At 39.5% G+C, this 26,930-nt stretch overlaps 1 protein-coding gene across 2 annotated transcripts; it reads right to left on the bottom strand.

Moving 5' to 3' along the window:
• Window positions 1-2,561: 2,561 nt before the first annotated feature.
• Window positions 2,562-21,049, bottom strand: EBAG9 (estrogen receptor binding site associated antigen 9). 2 transcript variants are annotated; one of them, XM_069005358.1, is made up of 8 exons: window positions 20,881-21,049; window positions 14,892-15,067; window positions 13,873-13,970; window positions 10,461-10,539; window positions 10,097-10,255; window positions 8,073-8,180; window positions 6,967-7,058; window positions 2,562-3,094 (listed from the first exon to the last, which is right to left on the bottom strand). In XM_069005358.1, the coding sequence occupies exons 3-8, from the start codon at window positions 13,953-13,955 to the stop codon at window positions 2,974-2,976; spliced, it is 642 nt and encodes a 213-aa protein (XP_068861459.1). In that variant the 5' UTR covers window positions 13,956-13,970; window positions 14,892-15,067; window positions 20,881-21,049; the 3' UTR covers window positions 2,562-2,973. The 2 variants fall into 2 exon arrangements, with proteins under 2 accessions (XP_068861459.1, XP_068861460.1); XM_069005359.1 differs by lacking the exon at window positions 14,892-15,067.
• Between the last annotated feature and the right edge of the window lie 5,881 nt (window positions 21,050-26,930).

Here is a 26,930-nt window from a genome sequence, read left to right as displayed (position 1 = left end):
ATCCAGGCAGCTCTTTAATATCTCTAGGGAGGGATACTCCACAACCTCTCTGGGTAATCTGTTCCAGTGCACACTCATCTGCACAGTGAAGAAGTCCTTCCTCATGTTGAGGTGGAACTTTCTGTGCATCAATTTCTCCCTGTTGCCTCTTGTTTTGTTTGCCCCTTGCTTATGTCCTTCTCACAAGGCTGTTCCTAACTTCTAGTTACACATTTCTCCTTCCTTTCTCTGCAAATCAACTCTCTCTCCTAAATCCCAAACTTCAGCAACATGTTCAAGCACTGTTTCATGTATGTCCTATATAGGAAGTGAGTATTTTGTTTCAAATCCCTTCAGACAAATCAATGCAGGACCTGGCAAGCATGAACAACTACAGCACAGTCAAGGAAAGGGTGATTTTTCCATCATCCTGGCAGGTCAATCCTGCACAGTCAAGACTATCAGTGAAGGCAATCAAGTCCACCTTTCAGCCAAGAAAAAAAAAAGCATATGGCCAACATAAAAATATGAAAGAGAAAAGGAGGAACATATGGCAGCAAGAAGGAAAGAGAACAAGTGTACACAGGGGTGTAATGGATCCCTCAAGGAAGTCAAACCAATTGAAAAGATAGTAACAGAGCAGCAGCCTCAGGAAGTTTAGCAAAAGTGTTTCCATATTTGTCAAGGATAAAAATCAAGATACAGGAAGGAGGAAAGAAGAGAGCACAGGAAAAAGATGAAGCTGATAACAATGCATAGGTTATCACCATTCAAGAGCCTTCCTCCAAGAGCAGTGGCCTCCCTACTGGCACCATGTCAACACAGGGCAGAGATGGGAGGAATCTCTAGAGCAGCTGTGCTCAGGTTTGGCAGGTAGACAGAAGGAAGAACAGCAAAGCAGTACACAGCAGGAAGGAAAAGTAATGCAGGATTCTCATGCAGAAGGTGGCAGCACCCAAGGGTTTTTAAAATGGCAGAAGGCTCAAAAATCAATGTGCTTTCATGATATATTCAGGGGCTTTGTTTGCAACTTAGTAACTAGCCCACCTGTTGTTATTTTTAATAAATAGTATTGATTTACATCTGTTTTATATTTATATTGTCTCAAATATAGCAACAGTAATCACTAAATTTTTTTAAATTAAACACAGCTTCCAATAGATTTCCCCTTAAACATGCAGTAGACAGCCAATTTCCTTGCCTTGTGTCAGCAGTAGTGCAAGAATTCTGACTGGTACCTCCTTGCTTACTGAGTGCTGTTAAAAGGACAAACACAGATTGTTATTAAAGCTTATTCATAAACTTTCTCATTTCCCATCCCCTATCAGATACTTTGGAGGTGTGTAGCAGGAGCCAATTTGCTTGCCATACTGCTGCACTGAAGTTTGCACTTCAAGTACTCCATTCTACTCCAGCCAGAACACTTGTGGAGAAAACATGCATGGCAGTGTTGGCTTCAAAATATATTTTAAAATTTAACATCTGAAAATTGCTGTCAAATCAGTTGACTTGTGCAAGATTTGAACCTATATGACAAGTATACTAAACATTTTTAAACTTTTCTCTGTGACTAAAGCCATTAAAAGTAATTCTTACTGTCTTGTTTTCTTAATTACTTATACTCTATGCAAAACTTGTGCCAGAACCTACTAGAACTTAGTTAAAAATTCTATTTTTGTAGGCAGGAAAGATCTAGTCACATGCCCCTCCCTCCACTTCCCATTCTCTTAAACATCCTGTGCTGTCCCCCTCGATGCACAGGGAACAAGTCTCATGTGCAAAATGTGCTGAGCTTACTCGTCTGTCATAAGGGAAGAAATCCATACAACCCATGAATTGAGGGATAACAGCATCCACAAAACAGAAGCTGGAACAGGCAATCACTGAAGCACTGGGCTGGACACAGGAAGCACATAGACCCCGCACCTCCCATACACCTCTTTCCAGCAGACCTTAAACTTCTCTTCTTCACTAAAGCACAGCTGCCTTCTACTGCACATTTATCATTCACACTGCACCAGGGGAATTACAGTGTAAATACATACAGTAAGTGTACCAAAAATGCAGTTTGAAAAGTGCTTGTAACCGAACTGAGAATTGTCACACTAGCTCTATTAACAGAAAGACATGATTTTTTTTCCCTCAATTACACTAACTATGCAACAAGTGTAAGGTGTGAGGATTCCTATCTGTAAGAATTTCTGCTAGAAATACAAATTTACCAATACATAAGTGATTAAAATGCTCCCTTACATCTGCAAGATCAGCCTTTGTAGGAAAGGCGCACCTCTCTTGTGTAGTGATGCCACTGCTGGTAGTCACTGCAGTGTTGCATGTAAATGGGAGCACAGGAAGCTGCAAGTGACAAAGTGACAAGAAATCCACTTTCAATGTTCAGCTGTAACTTGGGTTCTACTGTTGCATAACCTACCAGGAGCATATCTTGAGTTGCAGGTCATCCATAACAAGTTATTTTCTTCTACACAGGTCAATATGATCTCCCATGGAAAACTCTGAGGTGTTTACAAATACTTTGATAAAAGAGCAAAAGCAGACATTCTTTATCAGGCAGGAAGCAAAGGTTTCTTTAAAACTGTTTAATTACATGTTTCAGGTAAGCACAGACAATACAGGTAGATTTCCCACCACTCAATATTTACATTCTTTTCTCTAGGCTTGAGCTGTTCATTAAGAGTGTTTTTCAATCACCATCCTTGTCAATCACTTTTGCTGCAAAGAAGGGTGCTGGGAAAGAACTATTGCAGGAAACATTCCATCAAGGCATGATTTTCTGTGGGGCTTTTCTCCTTTAAGAACTACGTCCTAGTAGTTCAAGGTATTTTGGGAAAATCCTGGCTTCCAAGATGACCTGAAGAATGTATTGAAACCAAGCAGTGTGTTGAAGTCCTATAAATAGTTAAATCAATACCAATACATATGTTGTAGAGCTGAAATTCTCTTTCCACTGGCACTGCCATTGCTGCCTGGTTTCTGTTAGGACAGTTTTACACCAATTTTGTTTTGTTCCTTTTTCATTAGCCTTTGTGCCTCCTTCTCCATTTTCTTTCGCTGTTGTTCTGCTGCTCTTTTTTCCCTTTCTGCTATCTTCTGTTGTCTGTAATTAAAGAAAACATAAACTACTAAATATCAGACATTCAATTTTCAGCATGGTCATACCTTAAGGGTCTGTCAATACACAGATTATTATAACTTATAAAAAAAGAGCTTCAGTCTACTGTCATTCTCAGAACAGTCATTCTTTTACTGTGCTGAAGTCCTTTTTTCAGATTAATCCAGAACCAGTTGGAACCCACAAGGATCATCGAAGTCCAGCTCCTGGCCTGCACAGGGCCATCCCCATGAATCACACCATGTGCCTGAGAGGGTTGTTCAAATACTTCTGTCAGGCTTGGTGCTGTGACCTCTTCCCTGGGGAGCCTGTTCCAGTCATCAACCACCCTCTGGGTGAAGAACCTTTTTACAACATCCAACCTAATCCAATCTAGTTTTAGTCAATAATATTTGTTCAATTATTTTGCAGTTTAAAAGCCACTAGCTTCTCAAAGATTCAGAGTAAGTGAATCAGTGAGACTATAGGACGGTTTTAAGGCCTAGAGCAAAAACTAAAAATCCATCTAATGCATTCAGCAGCAGCTCAAAAGTTTTGGCATTTTTGGTGGTTTGGGGTTTTTTTTTGAGATTGTCACCCATTACTGTACATTCCAGCTGATAGCTGACAGAGCTGTCAGTCTAGCAATATGCAGAGTAATAATATTTGCCACATTACAGTAGCAGATTTTTATATTTCCCACATATCTGAACTGATGCAAAAGAGAAGAAGTGCTATGCACACCAGCCAGTATGTAGAGGCAGTAGAGTTTCAAAAAGCCACATGGTGTTAATGCTGCTGTTCATGTGCAATTCTGAAGTGAGGGATCATGGCAGCTGCCTTTTCTTTGCCCAGGATGACCCACAGGACACAGTGCTCCTGCGCACAGCAGCGGTTCTGCACCCTCTATGGGCCAAGAACCTGCATTCAGTTCTGCCCAGAGACAGACCTTCACCTCATCTCAGACACAGCAACTGGCCAACAAAAAATACAAACAAGTAGCTGCTATAAACTAAAAACATGTGAGCTTAACTGCTTCCACTGGGAAAAAAACTTCATTGGTAATATAAAGTCTGAAGTTGCAGATAGGTATCTAAAATTTGCAGAAGAAATGAACTGCCAACTAACTCAAGTTAACTGAAAATCCAGTTTATCATCCACTACACCAATTCATACCCGACTGGAAAATTTCAAGTGCATTCCAGCCCAGAAGCTGCCAGAGAATGGGGAAAAAAGAGACTACAGGAACTTCTCAGGCTCTGATAGCCTACTCCTCAGCACTGTCTTTCTGCATACCTTGATTCCAGGGAGCATTTGACTTACTGTATGAACTCATTTCAACTGCTGTGCTTACACATCAACTCACCAGAGAGGCCACAGGATAGTCTTCACTGCTGTTCAGCAGGACACAGCCCATTTCTGCATGGCTGATCAGCACTCCATTACTACACAAAAATTATTCTGGTCTTACTGAGCACCAACAGGTACCAGACACAGCAGGTTAAGGGCGACCCTTACTTTTTCTGCATACTCATTTCATTCTCCAAAAGCACCACTGGAATATAGTCAGCATTAGCACTCTGGAACGTTAGGGGGACTCTGTCCTCTATTTGGCAGTCTGAAATGTTATAAATGCTTCTTTCAAGTGTTACCCTTATGCATTAAGTCACCAGAGAGGCCACAGGATCTGCAGATCATTTTGCAGACCAAGATGCAGACTTCTAGCATTAAGAAGAGACTCCATACCACTTCCTTACTACAGACTGTTGAAAACAGAGCCAGGCCTGTCCAGTACTATACCTAAGTTTTATGTTAAATGTCAGATGTTAAAGACACCACTGATGTCTACTGCAAGAGAAACTAAACTCAGAAGGTATTTTCTATCAATCTTGCTAAAAATCAGCCAATACTTCACTCATTTACAGACAAACATTGTCATTTCTGTATCATGAATAAAACAAAGGTCTTACTTTACCCAGCTGGGATACAGCTTAGACAATGACCAACTGTATTGAGGTAGCCAGCCATAGCTGGCCAAGTGGTAAGCCACAGAGACAGCTGGAGTTCTGATCACGTTCTATCTACTGGAAATATTTAGATACACATCCCTTCTATAATAACTACAGTTTGATTCTTTTTACTGAGACCAAAAAGAAATCCTATGTAAATTAACCTTTTTAGTTGAACCCTTTCAATACTAGAGATGAAAGGCTGAAATCTTTAGGATAGGTTCAACCAAATAACATGACACTTTAAAAAATTAAGCTTTTGGGAAACCCCACTGCTATCACCATATAAGAGATCTCTCTTCCTAAGTATTCTAGAGCATGAACCTGACAGATGGCAGACAATATACCTTTGACCATCCTGGAAATATCCACTACATAGATTTTACACTCCAAGAATAAACTGGCACATACACACACCAGACAATTTTTAGCAGCTAATTTGTATACAACAAATCCCTGCTTCAGAGAGTTTGAGTACTACTTTTGATCGTCCTAAAAACATCTGTAATGGAATGTAGCATGGGTTAAGTAAAGTAGAATGCAGCCTCTGCAGTTCGCAAAAGTAGCTATTTCATTTCTCAGTTAAAAAAAATAAATCAGTATTCTCACTGCCTTTCATTTAAGTCTCAGTGGACTGCACTTGAGCTATTAGAGATCTTACTGAGCCTATTTATATTCTTTACAGGAAAAAGTACTATCCTTGGAACAAAAACAGTCCAAAAGCACATCATTCATATCACAAAGCTTGTATTTTGCTACAAGACCTGAAACAGTAATGAAGTTAAAAAAAAAAGACAAGGTATTGACCAGAATGTACACATTCAGATACCTGATTAAGTTTACAAAAATATTTGCATTACAGCCCTATTCTCACATGTGAAGTTGCTGCAGAACACAACACAGAGATAATCAATTGAATCAATTCTAATTATAATTAGCGCATTGAAAATGGCTGGTAACTTTCCTCTTGTCTTATTACACAGATTGAAAAAGTAAATTTTCCAAAACATTAAAATAAATAGATGATCAAAATACTTTTTTTTCAAAAACACCTATTTTCCTTAGAATGATTTTTGAATGTATCATGTCTTTATTTCATATTATCACTATTGGACCACAAAAGCCATGTACTTGTGATTTAATGAGTAGAATTAGAACAGCCTAGGAAGCTAAAGCTATCTGAGGCTGGTTACCTGATGATGTAACAAGCAATAAAGTTTGACAAAACTGTAAGTCACTACCAGTTCAAATCATTGTGTATGATTAATTTAAACTCAATTTGCATCTCTTTACCCTCCATGCTCCTTAAAGGAAATGAAAGTAAAAAGGAACACAAACTGAACAGAAGACGTATTCACACTAACTTTGTGCAAGACTTTGATTTTACATTCAGCCTTATCAGCTAGTTAAGTTAGCTAGAAAAGCTTAGGGATTACAAGCATATACTTACCACTTCACCTTCTATCCTGAACTACTTCTACCTTAAGCACATTATTATGATACTTTTTATAAGGACATCAAGAGGTATTTTACTTAATCAAGCTGAAACATGATCTGAACACAATAAATTGTTGGGATTGGTGGGGCTTTGTTGGGGTAGGGCTTTTTTAGCGCCCGCATGTGCGTGTTAATGTGTTGTTCCAATGTTCCAGTGATCTTCAGATTTCCCCTACTGTCTCATCTACTAAATTAATTAGATCCAAAATGTCTTCTGCTGAGTACCAGTTACACAGAGATTAGATGCATAAAAATAATTTGTCTTAAGAGGCATTTAACAATTCTTGGCACTTACCAGAAAGGGGTCAGATAAACAAAAGTGATTCTTTTACATGTAAAACCTTTACATAGTGTTATATTAATTTCACTTACCTAAGAACTTCTTCTGCCTGCCAAGCAGCATCTTCCTCTTCTTCCCAGGCATTAGTATTTTCTTGCCAAGTATCCAGGTCCCCCAGTTCAGGCTGAAACAAAAGAGAAGTTCTAAGCACATGGAAAAATTAGATAAAACATTGGTGTGTGACTGCCAGAGTGGCTCCTGGGTGACAGTAAACTTTCCTTAACATTTGTTTTTAACCTTAATGCTTCAGACTTTCAGAAATATTTCAGGTATTGCAGTGCTTCTCATCTTACTGTCTATGCTGTTTTCCCTGCTCTAATACTGATTTTTTTCAGTTGTCAAAGGCTTTTTTGAAGAAAGACAGGAAGGAAGTAGTGGAGTGCATTTTTAGCAAGAGGAACGTAAATTGTGCAGATTATATGAGTAGATAATGTAAAAGATTTCTGGAGGTTGCATGGACAAACCAACATGTACATCCACATGTTTTTATGTCCAGTATCAGTCAAGTGACACTTTTACTCACTGAAAGTCCTTTCCTGAACTATTTTCATTATGAACAGTACAAGGAGGTGGTATGACCATTCTATACTGCTTCCTGCCTGTACCCTTTTGTGCACAATGTTAATCAAAGGTGAAGCACTGTTAAAGGAGGCAAAGGGCAAGGGAAGGAGAGTATCTCCTGCTAACTGGGAGGCTGTTAAGTCATCGGACAATTTTTTTAAAGGCTAAGAAGTAAAAATTAGGAGACTGTTACATTACAATCCCTACAGAAAGGAAGGGAGAAGCAGAAGGTTAAAAATAGGTCCAAGATAATAAAGCAAAGGTAACTCAGAGGCTTTCGAAAAAGCCTTCTACTGTTTTGTTAGTAACTTACTGTGTAAAATCCAAAACGTATAGTTCATTGTTTTAGCAGATTTGCAAGCATGTAAGTACATGGAAGCTTCTTACCTTTTTATCACTGGTCTGTCAAGTTTCTCAGCGGAACGTATTGGACTACTTCATTCTTCACTCAATTTTAAAACAATTTAAATTATTCCACAACTATTCCCCACAATGCAGACCTTAGGCAAACTATTCCTTCCCCTACAGAACATCATTTAACCGACAAGTACAAGATCAATATTTAGAGCATACTTACAGATTGGTGAATAAAAGGAATATCTTGTGTAGCTGCTAATCTGCTAGAGAATCCTGTGTTTCCCTCTGGAATCCCAAAATTTAAAGGCTCTCGTTTTTTAATAACTATCTGAAAATATTCAAAAAAAAGAACAAAAAAGTGGTAAATCAAAGCACTGCACAGATTCCTTGGTGATCATGTATCTCTGTGCCTGTGAAGGTTCAGCCACACAACACCTCACTGTGCCTCAAACCTGGTCAGGTTCTGAAAGCTGCACAGCCAAATGAACTGGTAAGTGAAAGATGCTGAATGCAAAAGACAAGAACTCCTCCTGCCCCCACTATCTTTTTCTTTAGTTGCATGGAAACCTGTGACTATATCAAGACAGAGAATGGGCACAAAGGATCATAGATCAAATAGCCACATCTCCCAGTACTCATAAAAGCTACCAATTACATGATACATTCCTTGGAGAAATCGTGCTTCTGTGACAGGTCACTTCAAGGTACTACTTTTGAGGACAGTGCTGTCTGCACAGTTGTACTGCACTGTAATGCCAGCTCTCTCAGCTACTCCAATAGTGTATCTGTGCAGTTTCAATAGCCACAAATTCTCTAGTAACATCAACTAGTAAAGCTCTGTACTGGTTTGGCTAAAAAACGGTGCTTTTCCCAAAACAGTTGCCAAGATCACTTGACCTCAAGTCACAAACTTTGTTTAGCCTACTTTGAGTCTCTGCTGCTTCCCAATGAGGCAGATCCACAGCTCCACTGCCGGTACAAACGCTAGTATCAATCCAAGAAAGGAAACAGGACTAGACAATCTTACTGAGCAATGACAGACTGTTATTTGACTGAGGTTCTGTTTCCAAATAGATGAGTATAGATGAGTGGCAACACAAATAGACTCTGCCTCAAATCTCAGGGTTTTATCGAGACATTCAGTGGAAATACAAATTCATCATGAACGGGGTTAACTGGGACAAGTTAACAGATGTTCTTTATAGTGCCTGCAGTCATCCCTAGAGATACATTTAAACTAAACCCCAGCATACAGTACTCGAACAGCATGGACTCTTCCCATGTTTTGTTCTGAACCTGAAGCTCATTCTGTTAGGCAAAAAATGTCAATAGATATAAAGGAGAAATCTACCTCTCCCTAGACCTCTTCTATCCCTCAGATTTTGGGAAATCAAAATCCTGAGAAGAATTTAGTCCACAGGATATTGCAGATCTTGAATGTACAGAAAACTGACACCAGTATCACCTCCAGTTCATAGGACCACAGGAAGATTCAGGTTGGAAGGGGCCTCAGAAGGTTTGTAATCCAACCTTCTCCTGAAAGCTCTGAGGCTGATGAAAGTACTTTGGGCTTATCCACTTGGGGCTTAAAAAACTTTCAGAGTTGGAGGCTGCACAATTTCTCTGCTAAACTGTTCCAGTACTTGTGAGGTTTTCCAATTGACTCAAAGGCCTCTAAGTACCAGCTGGAAGATTTACACACAAAAACAAAACCTGCAATCACCAGATTTTAATCAGCATTTATTTACAATGTTGATGCTCCTGTAGATATGCCCTTCCGTCTTGTCTCCATAGTAAAAATGGATATTTGAAGAACAAGCTATTTTGAAATACCAGTTCCCTAATTCCAGCCTCCCCGATACAACTTCGTGAAACAAATAATCATTGTTTTATGAAACAGCAGGGCTGCTCCTTCAGACTTCAGTAGAGCAAGATATGGAATGTCTTTGTTCAAATAAGGATATGAGCATAAGTGACTAGAGGGTTCTCACATTATACTTTCCAGAACTTCTAGACTATGAAACTATTCAAAAGTTTCTAATAACATGAAGACTAACGATGTAAACGTGTGATGGCATCACATTTGTTAAGATCTCAAAGATCTTAACATTGAACACATTAAACTATACACCAGCATCTATTCTCATTTACTAACAACACCTTCTGTAAGTTGCCAATTTACTTATAGCCTATTTTAAAGAAAGGAAAACCCTCCATAAGTACAGTTGAAAGTGGAATACTTACTTTTTGAGTTTTTCTTATAGTTGGTGTCATATCTTTGAAATAATCAGGTTCCATTTGTTCCAAAGAATTTTGCTGAGCAGCCACATTACCATTGCCACCTTCAATCTTCACACTTGTAGGTGCATCTTCATCCCATGAAGACCAGTCTTCTACTTCAGGCTGAATATAAGTACATGATACAAGTTAACATTAATTATGTGTAGGTAAAAACTTGTCTTTTTATATCTTGCTAAGATATATACCTAATACTATATAGCATATATAATAGTATTATATCTTTCTTGGATATATACCAATCCAATATTGTAGGAGTTGTACAATCACCCTGTTAAGGGATTAAGTTACCTACCACTTTAACAATTACCTGTTTAGGAACAGATGAATAATCCACTGTGGTTGGCAAAGTTATTTGGTCTCCACTTAACTTTCGCCCTCTTCCAGACCTGAAAGAAAAATGTAGGATTCCTCCAAGCTCTGAAAACATGAGCACTAAGTTTAAAAAAAACAAAAAAGGAAGTCTGAGAACAGCACTACTGAAAATAGTCATGGCTAAAACATTTAGTGCTTCAATTACCTTTGTGTTAATTATTGTCAGTAATAAGTCTGCTAGGCAAAGGAATTTCATCATGAACTTAAAGTGGTGTTCACAAGAATTTCAAAGTGCAATTTACTTTTCTAATTGCAGTGAAATAGAGGAGAAATAATTCTGAGAAATATGAAAATGGACTCACTTCCATAATTCAGTTACAATTTTTAGATTGTCAGTGCTTATGAAGCAAGCGCTAGCGATCTACATTTGTCAAAGAGCCATTTCTCCTGTAAAATGAGAAATTTTTCTATTTGTCTTAAATTTTAAGCTGTGTCTAACAAATAGCTTTCTGAGCTGCTCGACTTGAAAGCCCCTCTAAAGCTCTTTTTCCTTCAAAGACTAAACAGGGGTAGTACAAGATTATGCAAGTCAACAGCTTTTGTTCAAGTCATGCTTCTACTTAAAGAATACTGTTTCAATGTATTTCAGCAACTATATAAAATAATTTTAATTGAAAACAACACTAAAGCACTAATTGCAAATAAACCACCTAGATATTTACTTCATGACAGCGTTCAAAGATCAGAATAATAATTAAAATATTCTTAGCTGACATGCACTGCATTTTAACACCTTACAACACAACAGAATGCAACTCAGGCTCACACTTAAGTTTTTCCCAAAGAACGTAAGCTCCTACAGCAAACCAGTCATGTAATTGACCTTATGTAGCTTGGAAAATTTAAGGGTTTTTTCTTACTACTGAATGAGAATAGAACTGGGAAACTTCCATTTCTAGTTTCTATCCATTAGTTTTAGTATTAGAGAACATACTATCAACTCTGACTAGTTGAATTGCTTGTAATATCACCTCTGCTGTATGCTGGTGAGTGACTAGATGTATTTTTTCTACTTTAGACCAAAAATATTCCTCCTTAGGAAAGGTCAGGTGTTATCATCAAATTTTCAAGTTTTATATAATTAACTCTAGTCCCTTTACAAACTGTTAATTTAAGTTGAAAAACAACAGAGCTTAGGGGTAAAGGAAGGTGAAAACACTGTTCCCTCAAACACATTAGAGACTTCCGGTTGACAAGATTTACTTCACACCGCTACTAAAGGAAACTGAAGCTTGGAGACATCCTCTCTCAGATCTGTACAACATACACATCTTTAATACTATTTATAGTTAATACTATTCTAAGCCATCTCTTATGCACTTAGTTTCTCTATTTATATGATCTAGAAGACTCTAGCAAGTGGCTTGTAACAAACACTCATGAAGTCAAAATGGTTACGCTAAGAAGGCTGAAGGTAGGAGGAAAGAGCTTTTGTCATACAACATGGGAAAGAATGTGGTACCCAGAGCAGCACTGAGGAAGGCTACGTATCTCCACCACTTCTAGCAAGGGAACAAGATGCTTATAAAACAGCTGCTCCACAGCCATCATTAGATACTGACCACTGCTCTGAATGCCAAATGCCTCAAGAATTCTTTGGTTTGTTTCTCCCTACTAATAAGCAACATCCAGATTTCTCTAGTTGGATAACTAGAGATTTTAAATGGAAGGAAGTGTCATCTGTTTTTATACTTACACCTTTTATTTCCTGAAAACTGGATTCAAGCAGGCTGCGGTTTATCAAGAAAATATTTAACTAAAGAAAGAACTAGTACTATAATCTATGCTGCCTAGAAAGTTGCACAATCTCAACAGACACTGGCTCAAATGAAAACCTAATGTAAGCCATGTAATCTAAGTAAGTACTAGCTCATATCCATTGAATTAAAATGCATGTTTAATTAAATCACATTTGCTGGTTATTAAGCACAGTTATATGCATTACAGGAAAACAAAATTTATCAAGCTACACTTTGCAGCTGACAGTAAACAGAAGAAACATCTGTAGTTAGTGGTCTGAATTATTTTGATCCAGTGACTTGTGAAGATTTTAAATTTTTATTTCTTCAACTAACTGTTCTTCACCAAAGAAAGGGTTTTCTATTTTGTACTCTGAAGCAGTTTCTCAGTTGTTCATTTCAAGATTACAGTTCATTTAGAAGTTGGAAAAAAGGATGTAAATACTGTCACTACACTTAACAATTATCTGCTCATAAAAAATACCTTTACACTTAGAGAAATGAAGTATCAACATAATATAGAAATTAACATCAACCAGTGTTTTGACTTCCTTCAGAAACTGAATAGCAAGTATTCTTAATTTAATTTGGAATTCAAATCACAGAACTAAGGCTGACACCTATATAATTGTATACAGCATTAAATTTACCAACAAGTCAAGAGCTTCCTCTTATTCTTGGAATATGTAAAAGTGAAGAGGAAATAAACAGTTATTTTTGTGTCTACCACAAATTCTGCATATGCTTTAAACTCGCTGGCAAAGTAGTTGTCATCATACACAAAAGGAGACTACAATGCTCTAGATTGCTTTTTGTTCACGTAAACATGCTGCAAAAGTGGCAGGAAGCACCATAGCTCATATGACAGCACAGTGCCAAGAAGATCTGCCTCAGGTACCCTGCTAATGTATTACTGAACTCTCTTACTCCACAACATTAAAGCCTTGAGGGTTTTTAGACTGCTTCTAAGTACTACGCTGCAGCATTCATGAGTCTACAACTCAAAAGAAAGCCACATTTAACTTAAAAAAGTGCAAAAAATAAGCCATTATTCATCATTAAAAAGAAAAAAAATGTGGTTCCCTTGAACTTTAATCACTGTCCTCCAAACTTTTGAAAGAATTTTCAATAGGCAGAAGAATCTAAAGTCTCAGGCAACTGTTTTTTGACAAACAGTATGAGAATTGCTTACATTTATAATAATGAAAGCCTACTGACTGATGACAGAGTGGATGCTCCCATTAACTGAATCTCTTAAAACATGAAGTATCACTTGCCAAGTACTTTTCGAAAATGTGCAGCACAGCTTTTCAAGTTTGACATGGCCATTTTAAAACCCTGTCATAGCTGTTTACAAAACCTCATTCAGCTACCATACAATAAAATACACTCACAAATACACTACACAGACTTTCAGAACTCTGAACAAATATGCAAATTAAAGAATGAATTTGATTTAGTTTTCATCTGTCTTGATTGTTTTGCAATTAGTAAAATCAGAACTGTTTAAAGTGGTGGGAGGGTGCTGGGAGAAGAAAAGAAGTGCAAGAACCTGTAATTGAAAAACTAAAAAAGAAAAGGTAACCAAGTTAAATAAGACATGTTTACCTGCATATTAACTTTTTAATGAAAGAAAGCACTGCTGCCAGGCAAGTACAGACTTTAAAGAGTCGAAACTGTGTTATGGCCATGGTGAGAAACCCTTCCTGCAAAAGAAAAAAGTGAGATGCAGAGGATTATACATCTTTATACAGTACTTAAAGCCAATTATCTCAGCTGCTGCTAAGCAAGGAGCATTCCGTGAAACTATATTAATGCAAGTAAAGAGAGCAGGTACCTGGAGCAAAGATGCTACCTGCCAACTATCAGGATATTTCACTGATGCAAATAATACAAGTATCTAATATATATGGCCTTTAAAGAAACAGCACAAAATCACAGCTAAAGTCACAGTTAAAGACACTCTTAAAGGGGAAGCACAGGCAACTGTTTGCAGTGCCTGTGCAGCTGATCTGTTTCAGACACTACCAGTGGCACTGGACACTGGCAGTGCAAAACAGAACAATCATCAGAGAGAAGCTCTTGCTTGCTTGAGCATGTCTTGCATATACAAATTATAGATGTATTCAGTATGTGAAATCCCAAAATTGGCCATTTAAATTTACCTTCCATTTTGATGGAAATGTATGATGAGAACAAATATTGCTTATTTTAGAACTAGTCTCACTGAAAAATCATCATCAAAGAAAGACTATTCATCCTACGTGCACTATTGCACCAGCTAACCCACAGAGCTATTGATATTTCTATGCCTGACGGGATCATGACAGCAAACATAGCCAAGAAAAAATTCAGCTTTGGCTGAAGCCACTCCTGTTAGTAGATATTTTTTCAGCTGACAATTTGATAAGCTAGAGAATTTATACTCATCATATCACATCATTCCAACACACCACCTTGAACAGCTACAGACTGATTCAGAATAATCTGCTGGAATTCAAGGATCCCTTGTCTCTTCTACAGGTGAACATTTCAGAGCAAAGAATAAGAGGTTAGGCTTCACAAATAGCTTTTCATTATATACATCTACACTTGTAACAACATTTTCTGTTGCAAGTTTAACATACCTCCTGGTGAGAAGAGAAGGCAGCCCTGTGACATTTTCCTCAGGCCATGAGTATTCCATGGAAGGACAGCTTGATTTCAAATATGCTATGGCATTTAAATCACTTTTTATATTCCAGGCTTTAAGTTAGGAAGAGTCAGGAAGGTGGATCATTAGGTAGGCTGCTCCAATACTGTCCTGAGGATTTCATTAAAAAGGTACATAATGGGATTCGTGAGCTTCACGGAGCATAGATTTATTTTTATTGGTGCTCATTTGCTAGATAATGTAACTACTATTAAACACTGTAGTAATATACTACTGGAAATATTGTTTCACATATTGTCCAGAACAGGAATTTCTGTTACTGAAAAATCATACAGGGGCTATTAAACAAATGAGCCCTTTAACTGCAAAATGGAAGGCTTAAGTCAACAGCAACCACCAAATTACAGACTGCACTACCCAGCTGTAGCTCAGGAGAAAGGCCTCATAGGACACGTATCACCTCTAATTCAACATTTGTGTTATCTTAGTTCATTTCATGGGAGACTTAAAAATATAGAGGACTTTATACAAGGTTGGATTGGCTCTTTATCTAACAGAATTAGAAAGCAGTCAGTTCCCACAAAGAAGCAAGAACAGACATTGTCTGACATGTTTAGCTTTTAGTTTAACAGACTGGACCATCAATTCATATTATGCTCAAGCACTTCCTTACCTTCGAGAATGAACAATGTTGACCATATCTAGATGACAGAAGAATGCATCAGTCAAGAATTTGATGATTCAGAAATAATGAAAGTTAGTGAAAGAAGAGTGAATAGTAATTAGATGGAAAGTTCTCTGTCCTAAAGGTAGAAATTACTGCAAACTAACACTGAATTGGTGAAAAAAATTGCTATTTTTAGGAGAGGCAGCTAGAAGTTATCTACCTAGGATGTGAGGCATGAAGAGCACATGACCTGCTGAAGTGATTATAAAAATACATTGTTTCTGAAAAGAAGCTTGTTTAGGAGCTCACTCCACCCTACCAGCTTGGGGGGCAGGAGGGAAGGAGTAGAATAGTGCTCAATATTAGCAAGAGTAAAGCTCTTTTCCCTTGTTCAGGCTGTCTAACTGCTACAATGGACAGTACAGACAGATCCTAAATTTAAAAAACTCCTAACTATTGACTGAGAAGGTTGTTTTAGGAAGCCACCAAAAACCTTTGCAGACTCAATATTATTTATGCCTAAAGTCAAGGAATTAGGAAGATTACTAAATGCAAAACTAAAACCAGAACAATGTTCAAATATGTCAGTTACAAATACATATATTTATATGTGTACATATAAATGAGCCCAGTTTTCCACTCATCTCCATTTTTTCATATATCCAATTGTATACTGTATGGAGTTCTCAATATAAACAATTGAAAAAACCAAAATCCACAAGGATGCTGGCTGGCAGAGTCAGTAGACTTGTGAAGCCCACTGCTGACAAGAATTAACCACCAGAAGTTAATCCATTTGCCAGGTCATTCCCATACATGAATGACTACACTTCCAGTATCTCCCATGTGTGCATCTGGCAGAGTTCAATAGCTATCACCACTCCCCATCACAATCAAGTAACTTGCACCTCTCCACTTTCCTTGTGGAGATTTTCCAAGCAATGATTGCAGAGTTAAAACGAGACATATGGCCACTTAACATATTTGTGATAGAGCAGCATTTCATTTCAGCTGAGCTAGAATTAGGCCCTTCAAAGGCTGGACTTGATGACCTTGGGAGGTCTTTTCCAACCTTAGTGACTCTGTGGTTTAAGACAGTAAGTACTGTTGTGCCCACCTCTTCTCTGGGCATTGATTGCAGTCTTCCCCATTAAGCTCTATACACTATAAACTGTCAGATGCACAACCAGAGATTTGTCAACAATACACTATCAGCCAGCCATAGTAGTGTTAGCAATCATTCATCTTTAAAAAGATCTTTTCTCAGTGTACCTAGGTTTTATATTGCTATTTAAGATATGAAGCAGTATATCTATATTCATTTTAGCAATATGCTACAAGCTGTTTAAAACAATCTTGAACCAATTATTGTCTCAAGGTAAGGACAAGTCAAGCATTTTCCCCTTTGAAACAGCACTTGAAACATGTGCATCGTTGCTCTAAGAACAGCACTACCTGAAAAGTTAAAGGTTTGCTAAAGGTTTTGAGTTTTGTTTGGTGCCTTTTGGGGTTGGGTTCTTTTGCATTTGGGAGTTTAAGTTAATTAAAGTTGTCAAGGTAAACCATTTCATATTCTAAAGTAGTTGTATGAATATAGATGTACACAGAGCCCTAATTCAGGCCACAACATTCTTTCTTTTCTTAAGCCTTTCCTTGATACGCAATCCCAAAAGGAACTACAACTGTATCAGCAGTCAATTATAACACAGGATGACAGAGACATAATAACAAAGTTGCAGTGCTACATCAAGAATCCTAGAACATTTCTTAACAGATAGAGGCAAATGTGAAACAATGGACTAAAATCCAGGAAATCTGGCAAGAGTTGTCTGCCAGCCTGATACATCCTTCTGCGTATCACACCTCATGCCGTAGCTTCCCATTTATAAAACGGGATAGAGATTTCCTTCTCCCACTACTGAAACTGTTTCTAATGCATTATATTTATCAGACTTTGCATCAAATGAACTTCCGTTTCAACAGACATAAACAAGCAAATAAGTCAAGACATGAATCCTAATCAATTTAATACTCATGGTCAACTCAACAATTTCGTAACAGACGCCAAATTTAGCTGGAATTTGATTTGTGCATCTCATACTGCCTTCCATTGGTAAGAAGTCCTAACAGGTGTTCACATGGAATATGAGCACAGAAAGGACTAAAGGACAGCAGCCACGAGATGTTAAACACTTCAGAGCCAAGTCAGAAGAATGAGGCAACTTAAACATTTTAGGGACCCATAAAGGAAATAGAATGAGGGGAGGGAAAGTTCAGAGCTTTATTGAACATTTTTACATTTTTTACAGCTTGCAACATTGGCCTCATTAGAACCCCTGGCACCTCTGACTTCACTGACAGTAGCCAGTGTAGTCCACCCTCAGATGGACCAGTTAGTCAACTATGGTGCAATAAGCAAGACTCTCACTGTTTATCATTGAATGATAACCACACTGGCACCTGGAGAAACACTTCCTCTTTCATATCTAACTGTACATGCAAATACCACTTAAACAGGATTTCTACAGACAGAGCCAACCCTCAAATAAAGTCTCTTTGGGGCACTAAAAGTATTTTAGAAACTTGTTTTCTCCCAGTGAACTCATCTTTAATGTCAGTGAAAAAGATGCAATACGGTCATTATAGAGCAGGCATCCTGCTCTCCTCTGATCCTCTACAACACCAACGGATTTGTACGGTGCAGCTTTCTTTAGATATCATCATCTTTGAAATGCAATTTCCACCTTGTATTGCCAGTGTCTTGTGAATTGATTACATTTTCTTTCACATCAGCTCACTTGTGACTCTGGAATGTAAACAGGAACACACCTTGGAATCAGTGATTTTAGCCCATATTGAACACAGCTAGATAAATAACCAGATGATGATGCCTAAAATAACTTGTCTGAAACTGAAAGGCTCCCCTCCAATTTACATAAGGAGACACAAAAAAAGCTTCACCTTCCTACAGCAAAACAAGAAGTTCATTTCCTAGTATAGAAGATTAACACAGCCTTGAGTGTTTACACTTGTCAGCACCAAAACTCCATACTGGTGCAGTGGTGTTTTTGTGTTGTCACCAGAACAGCTGATAAAAACCTAGCAAAGTTTCAGTGGTAAGGATAGAATTTCTTAAAAGTTTATTTTGTATGAAGATTTACATAAGTAGAATGGCCACATCAACCTAAAGATAAGCAAGTAGGTTTATAGGGAGATGGAATTTTATGAAGATTAGTAGATAGAGATAAAAAACCTGTTTTCAAGCACACAAATCCTCCTCCAAATCATGTATGTTACAAGATGTATAGATACTCTGTATTTTTAAAAAGGCAATGTAATGATTCAAGAACAGCTTTCAATCATGTACTGAAAGACACAACCAGCACTTCCAGCATTTCAAAGACAGCAGCCATGACTCTGTAGCCTCATGAGAGGATCCACTGCCCTCCTCCTGGTTGGTTTGCTTGGTTTCTTGGTTTTTTCATCACTTTACAAAGAAACATAATATTGGGAACATTTGTGCATGGAGGGAAAAAATCCTACCTGTCTTGACCACTGAGTTTGATAAATAGACACATTAAGTGGCAGCATGACTGAACCCTAAAGCCATGCTATTATGGCATTAGTGAGAGAAGCTGAATCAAAAGGGAAGATTAGGAGGCATATCCTCTATCTAATTGTAGGTGAGTGATGGTGGGATGTTTGTAAAGGTACTGTAGTTTCAACACTGATGTTCCAACTTTCAGTGCAAATACCCAAACTACGCAGTTGAAGTAGCTGGGACAGAAGAAAGTTCCCTCACACAAATCATAGGCAGAGTAAAGTCACCCAAGACACTCAAATCCAGAAAGAGATGCTATCAAAAGCTGCAGAAGATACCAAAAGTCAAGACAGAATGTTTGTCACTCCAACTACAGGCAGCAAAAATTGGTGACTGCTGGTAATTCTTGAGTTATTTCTAGACTGATATACAATGTACGGAGTTCCAACTCTTTTTTTAAACATGTTACTCCCACAGCCATAAACTTTCTATAGTAATTCCACCACATCTCACCCCTTCCTCTCCAAGAAACTGAATATAGCTCCAGCCATACTAATGTGAACTTCTAAAGCTTTCTGTTCTGAATTAGAAAAAAAATCGACTCTTCAAGCAATATTAGTTAAAACAGAAAGTTTATGTCCACTTCCTGATCAGTTATTCTTTGACAATTCCTTACCTATTGCCACTGTCTTCTGAAAACCAGCATACAGAACACTGAAGTAATGCAATCTTGTGAGACTACACTGTAACTTCATTCACCTTTGCAACAAGTCTTTTACATAATGCACTAACTCATGTAACAACTCACTTCATAAAACTGAAGTTCTCAGACATAAAACTGGAGTTTAAGAGACACCAATTCTGGTCCAGTCCTTATTTGCCATCCTGGACCTAAATTTTCTGTAACTACATGGAATGCCACAGACAACAAATTTACACACTCATTGTTACTACCATAAAATAATCTTGCAATGCCTGTCTTGACAAGAACCAGCTATTTACAAACAATGCATACTGCAAGAGGGCGTAAAGAAATCTCTGCACTGTACATCTATATTTCCACATAGCTATAAAGCAGCAAGCTAGGCAATTTTTCATTAGATATGCAACTCAGGCACTTACTATGTGAATTCATGATCAAAAAACAGTGCCCTACCAGCCAAGGTACTACCGACCAACCAAGGCTTGAATATTACTAGAGACGGCATCGAGGCCAGATGGCAGCACTTAATTTTTCTGTGAGCTGTTAGAGATTCTTAAGGCTTTAAAAGTGTGCTAAGAAACCGTCACACTACGTATTATGAAATTTGCCGCTCAGGGTGAACAGCAGGTAACCCCAAGCAATGCTGTCCCATGACCAGCTCCGACAGGACGTGTGCCCTCACCCTTTGCCACAAGGTGCCAAGCCCCCAGACCCCAAACACTGCCTATCTACTGGTCGGCCACTTCATGTTCTTCCCAGCCCGTGAGATGCCCGCCTCTTCGCCCCGGAAGGGGCCCGGACCAGCCGGGCAGAGGCCGCGGGCCTGGCGCTCCCGGCCGGCCGAGCAGCCCCGCCGCTGGGCGAGGCCCGGCGGGGCGGCGGCCACAGCGCGGCGGGGCAGGGGCGCCCCGAGCACGGAGCGGGGCGGGGGCGCTGACGCGGGAGAACCGCGGGGGAGGCTCTGCCCGGGAGAGAAGGCGCCGAGGCCGGGCCCCTGCCCAGCAAGGCGGAAGCGGCACCCGGCAGCGCAGCAACCGGCCCTCCCCGCTCACCTGCCCCGGGGGGGAGGCCTCGCCGGGGGTCGCGGGGCTCCAGGGGCCGAGGCGGCCGCTCCCGCAGCCTCCGGCCGCCCCTCATCCAGAGCCAGGCGCGCGCCGCTCCACCACCGCCGCGCGCGCCGCCATCTCGGCCCCGTCACCCGGGAGACGCGCCCGCCCCTTCCGGCCGCACCGCCTCCCGCCCCGGCCCGCCCCGCTCGGGCCGCGGGCACACGCGGCCGGCCGGGGGCCTGGGGCAGCGGCCGAGCGCGGCTGTGCGGGGCTGCCCGCGGCCCGACACCGCCCCGCCAGCGGCCTGCGCCCTCCCCCGCCCGCCTTCCTCCCGCGCCCACAGTGGCTGGAGGGGTCTGAGCCGGCTCTTTGTCCCTCCGGGGAACTGCGAGAAAACGGCGTTGGACTTTAACCGTGCCGGGTTGCTGCACACGTGGCAGTAAAGGTGTTCCTCTGTGGTCGACAGGATGCTGAGCTGTAAATTTGGATGTTACTAAAAAACAGACGTTGCTGAAGTTGCTTCTGACAGGTGCAGCCCGTGTCCCAGTTTGTTCTCTGAGTGCTTGTCCATTTTAATGGCTGGTTAAGTGATGTTAAGGTTAATGTAAGGCATTACAGAGCTCGGTGTAAACCTCCAGTTGTGTTACACTCGGTAGGTGAAGTAAAGGAATATTTTGTCCCTTTCTCCCAGGGAAATCTAGTCAGTTCTAGAACAGTGCTAATACAGCGCTCCTTTCAACTCCAAGCTATAGCACTCAGTTCTTTGTGTGCTCTTTAAATATCTTCCTATAAAGACTTCCTGTTCTGCCACTGGATTTACTCAGCTGCTGTGTTCCATAGGTGTGTTGGGCAGTGAGGAGATGGATGATAGGAGGATGGCTCTTGTGAGGAGCCACTGGTATCTGATAAATTTCCTTCATTTCCCTTTTCCATGTCCCGACAGACACCATGACAGCATTTCCACAACTCTTCATCAGAAAGCAGGCTCCAAAAGGTCAAGGAGCCAAACATGATATAGTTGGCCATGGGGCAAGGACCCTGTCAGCCAGGACATGAGCAGGGTGGTCTGGAGGCAGCGCAGAGTCCAGACTACCAGGCAGGTTTCTGGTGATGAGGCAGGTCTGAGGACAAGCCAGTGAGTCTGCACTGGTCCAAGATCGGTAGAGTCCATAGCAAATCGGGACACAGTTGTGGCCAGGCTTAAGGGCGTCACTCCTATGATGTTGCTGAAGTGGGAATTGACACCCTTATGCCTGCAGAGCCCACCCTCAATAAGAGAAACTCATATGCAATGCTGGTTTTAATTTTAAAACCATTTTAAAACCATTTCAAAACCATTTGTGTAGCAGAGGTACACCTTTCAGTATAACTTTCTATCTGAAGCAGAAACTGGAAAATAGTCTTCATCTGCATTCACACAGAAAAGCAAAACTGCAAGCATGACACACTGGGAAAGGTCAGGTTATGAAGATAGCCAATTACATTTCTTTTGAGAACATATTCAGGTTTTGGCATTACAGTGTATATACTCAGTCGGGAACATGCCACGGTGAGAAGGAAGCATTTTAATATATGCATATAAAACACCTACACTTAATACAAAAACTTCCAGAGAGGCTCACCCACACTATCCTCCTAAATGCACAACAGACCTGTGTTGACTGTTGCATTAATGAAAGAAATGCTGGAAATTGGCTGACCACTGATGGAAAATAACTGTCTTCTCTAAAAACATAATTATGCAGTTTCAAAATTAGTAATAATATAAACATATCTTAATTTCTAAAAGCAGTGTTCACAGAGATAAATACTTCTTTGTTCAAAAATATCATTAGCCCTCAGCTCTGAAGTTTTAAACTTGGATTCCTTTGGCTCAGTTAATTTTCCTCAAGAGATCTCCGGAAACCTTGTATATTTCATTGCCACATCGAATGCAGTACTGCTACAGTAAACTAATCAAGTTTGTTAGAGAACTATACTTTTTAAATTAATGCTTTTCTTTTACAGATACTAAGACTCAAACGTATTAAATCACATTACCTGACAAATTGCAAGTGTGCTAATGTCACTTCTTTTACATCTATAGCAATTTCCATTACTTCAAAGTTTGATAGTTCCATCATCCTGATACATTCATGTTTCTACTTAATAACCTCATTCTGTCTGTAAAAGGGATACAGTCTCTCTTTCAATATGAATTCTCCCTCCTACAGGATATGTGCTCCATTTGTTTGTTCTCTCACTTAAGTCCTTTCCTAAAGCTACCATAGCTTTTTAACTAAGAGTACCTTTCCTTAATTACAGTCTTGTTTGATTGTGTAGTAATTTGAGTTTTACATTGACAGAAGAAATTATACCTTCAACAAGTGTTCGATTCTGGTCAAAGCAGAGTTTTCATGGTTCGAAGCACAGAAAAATCACAGGTTTTTTAGTGTAAATTTCAGAAGCAATTTTCTGTACTGCTGCTACAAATTTTATCATTAAATCATCTTGAAACTCCAGATGAGAAGAGGCAGTTCCATGGTTAGATACATTTTCTATTCCTTTGTAGTATTCCTATGTACCTATTTTGGGTAATATCTAAGTACCATCCAAAGAATTTGCTTAAGTTTAGACAAATGTGTATCCTAGCCTGTGTGAAAATCTGACCCAAGTAAGTAGCCAAGTAGTCATAAAAGCCCCTTTTCTCTCTAAAGGTCTTCCTGGCTGAAGCTGTACTCTCCTTTGCCTCTGCCAGCATATCTTAGATTCCTTCCCTTATTCCCACTAAGGCTTGATATACCTTGTAAAGGAAAATTCCAGACCACTGATCTTGGTAAGAGGCCTTTGTATAAAAATTCAACAAACTGACTTTTAGCAAGCATATAATATATAAAAAATAATATTTGCGACTTTGAAATGGAGCACACTCCAAGTAGCTCTTTTGGAAGCAATGGCCAAGAGAGGCCAAAGAGCAGCAGTGACTGCCTAGGTCTCCCTGAGCTCAGACAACTCTGCAGGTTTGGTCTTCTGCTGGACTGGGCAGCTTCGTTGCACCCCTGAGAATGTTTCAGGGGTTCCCTCTCCTTTAAGCATCTCTCTCTGAGGCACTGGCCTTCACACTGGAACCTGGCCAGCTGACAGGACCTTTTATGGGGCAGAACCTCTAGTCAGCCTAGAGGAATACCCACCTCAGGTTGAAACTGGCAGGCTGTTTTTTCAGTGTTACAAATAACTTAGAGGTGATAAAGAATGTGTGATTTTAGCCTAATGCTGAGTAATTTCCTGAAGAGACTATCCTGGGTTCTTCTCTCTGCTGACAGCATCAGCTCCTTCTTCCTAGGGTGTTTCTGTATTTAATGTGATGAGTTAATATGCAGAATAGATGGTAGGAGTGGGTACCAAAATCCAGTTTTCCTTGTCCCTGCAATATTACTCATATTTCTCAACTAAAAATTCAGGAGAGGATAATGGGACCTCTTTTTTTATACCGCTAATTTACCACTTCATTACTAAACAGAAAATCTTCCTTTCCATCCTGTTGTATGCAGCCATTAAGTAATCTTTCCTGACTTACACACACAACCTGTCTTTTTTGCCTGTAAGGAAAAAAAAGTGCATTAAGTTCAAGTTATCAGAAGCTAGATCCTAGGCACTGTTCTAGCATTTGAATTCAAATCCTCTAAATACTTGAGTACCTAGCATGTTGCTTTATAAAAATATTTATCTACATGGATATATTTGTGTGTGTATGCCTGCAAGTGTATTATTTGCAGGAAAACTGGAGAGAGAGGGCATAGAATGGAAACAAAAGGTCATGACATTTTGTTGGAAAAAGCATTTAGAAAAGCAAAGGATTTTCTTCTTAGGGTGGTTTTTGGTTGGTTTTGGTTGGTTGGTTGTTTGGTCAATTCATTTTTGAGGGAAGAGAATAATGAAGCTTTTCTTTGTTACTTCATACTTCAGCATTTGATAGAGTAATTGCTATGAATTTAGAAAATACAAGTTCCTTTCATTCAAGCCCTTTGCCACATTAAGTTATCTAATTTCAAGAAGAATTATTCTGAAGTTAGGGAAAGAACTTAATAGAAAAAAATTAACAATGAACCCTCCCTTTTCCCATTTTAAAACAATTCAGCAAAAAACCTTATATTATAGCCCCAAAACTTCAAAACTTGTGTTCTTATCTGAACACCTACATGCCAAGGCCAAGTGGCTTTTGGAAGTGTTGAGTTCCCAAAATTTTTCTAAAAACAATGCCAGCTTCAGACAAACCTTACTGTCTCAGAAAAATTTGGACTGGAAAATCTAGATCCCAGTTGTGATGGGGGGAAAAAAAAACCACAGGTCATTTTGAATATAACTGTGTAACCTCATGTAGATAGAGTCTAAAGGAGAGAACAATCAAAGAAGGGATATGAGGAAGTAAAACAAATACATTTTTAATTCATGATACAGCTTCCTCTTGAGGGGAGGAGGAGGGGCAGACACTGATCACATCTCTGTGGTGACCAGTGACAGGACCAGAGGGAATGGCCTGAAGCTGTGTCAAAAGAGGTTTAGGCTGGATATCTGGAAAATGTTCTTCAGCCAGAGGGTGTTTGGGCACTGGAACAGCTCCCCAGGGAAGTGGTCACAGCACCAAATCTGACAGAGTTCAAGAAGCATTTGGACAGTACTCTTGGGCACATGGTGTGATTCTTGAGGATGGTGCTGTGCAGGGCTAGGATTTCAATGCAATGATCCTTGTGGATTCCGTCCAACTCAGCTTATTCTGTAATTCTGTGATTATCAAGTTTTCCTGTTCACTTCATGATAGTGAGGAAGCATTTTAAGTTATATTTATCATTACAGCAGTCAGTAGGCTGAAACTAGGCTTAGATCACACTCTTTTTAATCTTTATTCAACAAAGAAAGATCAGTCCTCTTCTGGCCAATGACTATTTCATGAAACTCCTCCTGCAAAATACATGTCAATAGGTATTTTGAAATGTAAGCTGAACAACTCAAATATTAGCAAATTGATCCAGGGTTTGGGCAGAAACTTACCTCAGAATGAAATGTGCATGAAAAAGTTAACAGATTAGCTAGAGACAGCATTTTTCAATCCAGGTTACAAAAAAAGATTTTGTAATGCTTAACTTTTACTGCCTCTTCCATTGTAGCTTCCAAGGTCAATGCATTCCACCCAGCTACACCTGTGTTTGGGGCTAACAGCTTATGCTTGTGTTCAACTAAAGGAGCATTTCTCTTTATGGAAAGTGTTTATTCTGGCTTTCCTTTCTTTTCTGGAAGAAACTGAGCAACTGCTGCCAGCTCCAGGGAGTATGCATAGGTGAGTACTGTGTTTCCAGAAAGTTTGATTAACTCTGGACAAGAGCAGTTCTTCCTTAAAGACATGTTGTACTCAGGAAAGCATTGAAAAATGAAGGATCCACCATACTTCTACATAGTTTGTTCTAGTGATGAAGCAGTAGTACTTTTAAATTTGAATTTGTCTGACTTCTATTTTTGTCTACTCTTTAATCCTTTCTCTGCTTTGTTGCCTTTTTTCTCCCTGAGAAGATTATGACACATCACAACCATACATAGGCTTTCTTTTCAATAGAATAACACTGGGATATTTTTCAAGCTTAGCTAGCAGTGCTAGCCCTCGATAATTTCCTTTTCTCTTTCAGTACTCCATTTTTCTTACTTCCTTTCAAAATTGCAAGTTGAGCATCATTACAGCACACAAAGCTAGGATCAGTGTTATGCTCATCTCTGCTAATATGTATTCAAAGAACCCTTGGAAGCAGATGCTGAGTTTTTCCCTATGATTTCCAGTGTAATTGCTTTCAAGTGAATTGTGTTGCTTTTGCCCTGTGCACTAGATGCAAAACCCCAACGCTATGCTGACTTTGTACACAGACAGTGGATGAGAGCCAGGCAGCAGAAGAGGCCAGGTTGCTCTGCCCTTGTCAGTGTTCACACACAGGCTGCCAGACACAGATTTTATCAGCAGCAACTTTATATCTTACCTCAGGATCCGTGATTGAAAGAGTGGATACCTCTTTCCTAGCGACTCCAACAAA

This window comes from Aphelocoma coerulescens, chromosome 2 (assembly GCF_041296385.1).
Source record: "Aphelocoma coerulescens isolate FSJ_1873_10779 chromosome 2, UR_Acoe_1.0, whole genome shotgun sequence".
Classification (NCBI taxonomy): Eukaryota; Metazoa; Chordata; class Aves; order Passeriformes; family Corvidae; genus Aphelocoma; species Aphelocoma coerulescens.
This window is presented reverse-complemented; position numbering and strand designations above follow the sequence as displayed.

Excerpts from the sequence above, each read along its gene's own strand:
- EBAG9 (XM_069005358.1), bottom strand. The coding sequence starts at position 13,955 with ATGGCCATAACACAGTTTCGACTCTTTAAAGTCTGTACTTGCCTGGCA. Across the intron at positions 10,540-13,872 it reads ATTAAAAAGTTAATATGCAG|GTCTGGAAGAGGGCGAAAGT; the intron begins GTAAACATGTCT and ends TTTTTCTTTCAG. Across the intron at positions 10,256-10,460 it reads ATTCATCTGTTCCTAAACAG|CCTGAAGTAGAAGACTGGTC; the intron begins GTAATTGTTAAA and ends ACTTATATTCAG.